General features: G+C 37.6%; 1 protein-coding gene across 1 annotated transcript; it reads right to left on the bottom strand.

Moving 5' to 3' along the window:
- Positions 1-2,162: 2,162 nt before the first annotated feature.
- LOC121384181 (leucine-rich repeat-containing protein 40-like) lies at positions 2,163-4,589 on the bottom strand. The gene is given in 3 exon segments (XM_041514449.1): positions 2,163-2,911; positions 3,758-3,874; positions 3,876-4,589. Coding segments are annotated over 3 exon segments (873 nt in total). The 5' UTR covers positions 4,491-4,589; the 3' UTR covers positions 2,163-2,770.
- Between the last annotated feature and the right edge of the window lie 231 nt (positions 4,590-4,820).

Raw genomic sequence — 4,820 nt, 5'->3', positions numbered from 1 at the left:
TGTACAATTCATTATAACGATAACTCGAGCTTATCTGGCATGACTACCCTACTTCTTATGTGTATGTGAGTCATCTAACAATTGCATGCTTGTAGTTTTATTTTATAACTGTTAGGTCGAAAACAACTTACATACACATATTATAGGATATATAAGACTGCATACCCGAACTAGACCACGAGTACATGGTTGGGGGTTGGACTGTTGATAGCTAAATTGGGCACTGATGCTATGCAAATAATGACAAGTTTTAGTTCAGGTGTAAGTGGTTGGGTGTGTGCAACATTAAGCTATAACTGAACTGAGAGCTCTCATCTTCAGGTCTTGGTCTAAGGGCATACCGACTCTCCTAAATCACATCTTGATGATTCTGCAAGTCTTGTTTATTGTGATCAACCAGTCCTTAATTGGACAGAACTTCATTATTTCTTCTTTTTTTTTAAATAAGAAAATGATGTGTTACAAGACAGGCAGGAATTTTAGCAGGGGGGTCACTGGCAAGAGAAGTTTATGTGGGGGGAAAGAGGGGTCGAGACATTCTCTCCTGGAAAATATATTGGAAAAAAAAGAAGAAAAAGGCTCAAGCAGGGAGGTTTTGACCCCCAAAACCCTCCTCTTGCACATGCAAGATTAGTTACAAGATTTCCACACATACATGTAAACTGATACCAGTGCATACCTCTCCATCTTGGCATACACATTGTTGTAAATGTACAGTCATATTATAATCCGGAATCAGAACTGTGATGCTTATTGCAAATAGATATGAAATACTATCATGTCCCTTGTGTAATATCATCAACAAATCACAGGATTGTTATTAAGCATTCCAATATGGCCACCAAAGTTGACACAAACAAAATCATCAGTTCAGGGTTTTTTTTTAAATAATTGTCAAAAAATTAGGTAGTAAAACTAAAATGTAAAGATAGTAAATATTGTTTCCCTTTAAATGTTGGACAAAACAATGAAGCACCCATGCATATCATTTAGAATATTTAACAAAATTACTAAAAGCAACAAGCTTAAAGACCTCCAATGACATTATGCATACATGTACAAGTATGCTGATACTAGTCAGGGCCAGTTCTGGGCAAGCAGAGCATTTCTCCAAATTATACTTTTAAAATTGCACAAATACACACTGTCAGATATTTTTCAGCAAATTAACAATAATCCCATGAATTTATTTTGACAAACTGAAGTAAAATTTGTTAGTTACTCTTAGCAACTGGTGAATTTGGCTAATGACAGCTACTCATGCCATTTTTCATCTTCGCAAGCCAAAGTACCATTCCATCTGGTACACTGTAGTGATGGGTATTGCAGAAATGTTTGTATTGCGATATACTGCAATACAGGAACCTGAATTGTGATATTTACCATGCTATATTTTGTGAAAATCAATTCTCAATTACTAAAATTCCTAAAATTGCTTTAATTTCATATCTATGCTATTGTTTCTTAAACTGGAAGTTTTTCTTTGAAAATACAATACTTATGCACTAACACACGTTGAGCAATATACCGGTATGCTACAAAAATATTGCAATACTTATTGGTCAAAATTTATATTGCAGTATACCAGTTATACCGCACATCTCTAGTATACTATGTTTTATACCTTGATATAGTTACCTGCATAGACCAATCTGAACTATTAGCACACTCTATGGGAAATAAATTTGAAACAACAATCATGTCCCTTACATAATATCACCACTGACCAATCACAATGTGCTTAACAACTGACAAGAAAGAAATGTTGCTTCCACCATCTTCAATGATATATGTGCACAGTTAAAAATGTAATTCAATACCTCTGATAATTGTAAATACGAGGAATATCAAGATAAATATGGATCTTCATTGTCTTTTGGTCAAATTATTGTGGCAAACATGGCACATTTCCATGGAACTGGCAATGTTTTTTTTATACAAGCAAAGAAATATGCTACTATGCCAAGGTACAAAATACGTATACTAGAGATAATTTAATATACTAATTATATGAAAGAAGGAAGGAAATGTTTTATTTAACGATGTACTCAACACATTTTATTTACGGTTATATGGCGTCAGACATATGATTAAGGAACACACAGATATAGAGAGAGGAAACCCGCTGTCACCACTTCTGGGGCTACTCCTTTTGATTAGCAGCAAGGGATCTTTTATCTGCACCATCCCACAGACAGGATAGTACAAACCTCGGCCTTTGTTACATCAGTTGTGGAGCACTGGCTGGAACGAGAAATAGCCGAATGGGGCCACTGACGGGGATTGTGATATGAAAGAAGGCAAAGTAGCATTTTCATATGCAGTATAATATAGATATGATGTCCTGACATCGTACCTAACTTTTAAGTTTGGAAATTCTCTTTTCAAATAAAACTGTCATTAAAACCCCTAAAACATAAGTAAATTGGCAATAAAAAGATATTTTTAATATGCTTAAGACTGTTAACTTTAAGCTATAATAAAAAGTTAGTTTAAAAGATAATCTTGAAATTTTCACACCTATGGACCACATATCATGGAATGGCCAATATAGGGAATGGTACCTTGGCTTGCGAAAATGTGCCGAGAGTTTATATGAATAACTCTGTTACAAACATGTTGACAACCATATTGTCAACCATATTGAATTGACTATTTGGAAATGATGAGTTGTCTCAATGCACAATATGATTATTGCATGGTTGGGATGTTCCCACTCAACAGAAACGGGCAGTGGTAGCTCTTGGGTTGCGGAAATTCCATCTCTGCTTCAGTCACTGCTGTGTGATTCTGGGAAATCATCAGTGAAGTGTTCATCACCAGTTATCAGTCTGTGTGATGAAGAAATGAATGGAGGAGGACTGGGACTGCGTATCGGTGCGGAAGTTCCCAACAGTATGTACTCCAAACCCTGAAAGAGTAAAAAAAAAGTTAAAGTTTGTTTTGTTTAATAACACCACTAGAGCACATTGATATATTAATGATCGGCCATTCGATGTCAAACATTTCGTAATTTTGACATATAGTCTTAGAGAGGAAACCCGCTACATTTTTCCATTAGTAGCAAGAGATATTTTATATGCACTACCCCACAGACTGGATAGCACATACCACAGCCTTTGATATACCAGTCGTGGTGCAATGACTGGAATGAGAAATAATTCAATGGGCCCACCGACGGGGATCGATCCCAAACAGACTGCACATCAAGCGGGCACTTTAACACTGGGTTATGTCCTGCCCCCTGAAAGAATCGTCACTAATATTAATTAACATATATTATTATTGTTATTACTAGATACATAAGGTGTAAAAATACAGGTATGTCACCATATGATATATATGGTATCTCAATATATGGGTCACAATAAGGTGCATATTGTGATACTTAATGTCACTAACCTTAGTTATTAGATCATTAAAATATGTATTACAACATCTTTATAATTCTTACTTAAAAGTGTTCTAGAAAAGTTAATTTTTTTTACTTGCAATGTGTTTACGGTTGTCTTTATGTTTTATACAAAACAGAAAATGTTAGTATCTTGGAAATTAGAATCAGTGATTTTAGAATTTTATGTGTTACCATTATCGCAAAACAGCTGCCCTAAATTGATGCATTGTGTCCTTCTACTATACACATGTGCACATCATTACATGTAGTTCTATCATATACATAGATCTCAGTTTTCACAAAGACTGTATTCTGCAGTCATAATAAAACCAGATTCGAATCGTTTAGTGTTCAGTACAATACCTTCCAGTGATCTGGTTTGACAATGATCTGATTGTCACGGAGATCAAATTTGGTGAGGCGAGCCAGATCAAGAATGACATCATCGGGAACCTCCCACACCTGGTTCCCCCTCATCAAGCAGAATGGTCAGCGCCGGCAGGTCCAAGACTGACCCCGGAACCTCACTGAAATGATTGTGGTTCAAATCCAGGTAGGTCAGCTTGCTCAAGCTGTTCAAATCTAACGTGAGATTTCGAAAATTGTTCTTAGCCAGACACAGCCACGTGATGTTGGTGAGATTCACGAACTCTTTGGGCAATGCGCAGAGATGGTTGTTTCGCAGACTGAGTTTCCTCAAGTTGGTGAGAAACCCGACCTCTGCGGGAAGACTCTCGAGCTGGCAGTCGACGAGCCACAGTTGCATCAGTCTGCTGAGTGAGCCAATCTCAGCTGGGAGGACTCCCAGCGGGTTGTGACACACACTGAGGTACAGCAGCGTTGATATGCCGCCGATGCCTGAAGGCAGCATTGTCAGCTGGTTGTTGTCGAGGACAAGCTCCTCCAGTCTCGGCAGCATGGTCAGCTCCGACGGAGACACCAGCAGCTTGTTGTTGTTGAGGGACAGCTTGCGGACGTTCTTCAGTTTGCCAATCTCGCCCGTCATGATTGTTAGCCCCCTGTGGCTGAGGTTGACAACCTTGTCACCTCTAGCTGCTGCATCTTTTACTATCTGGTCCACCTCCCACAGATCCATTCTCGAGCACGCTCAGGCAGCGGCACGGGTCATATTAACTATACGTAGATTTGACAGCTTGTGGGATCATTGTTAAAATTCAAAGGAATGCATCAGGATGTGGATCTGGAAATAAAATAAATGTAAGATATAGAAAAAGGAAACAAAGGATATTTGTTTAATGACACCTTGAGCACATTTCAAACTATGACTATTAATTTTTTATTTCAAGATAGACAAAAAGAGAAAATTAACTCCAACCATACAGACTGCTCTTACCTATAAAGCAGCTACGAATATTTTATATACACTAATTTTGCCAAACACGGACAGTATATTGTCAATTGAGAG

Source organism: Gigantopelta aegis, chromosome 10 (genome assembly GCF_016097555.1).
Source record: "Gigantopelta aegis isolate Gae_Host chromosome 10, Gae_host_genome, whole genome shotgun sequence".
NCBI lineage: Eukaryota > Metazoa > Mollusca > Gastropoda > Neomphalida > Peltospiridae > Gigantopelta > Gigantopelta aegis.
Note: the sequence above shows the minus strand (reverse complement) of the source record. Positions and strands in the feature narration are given on the sequence as shown.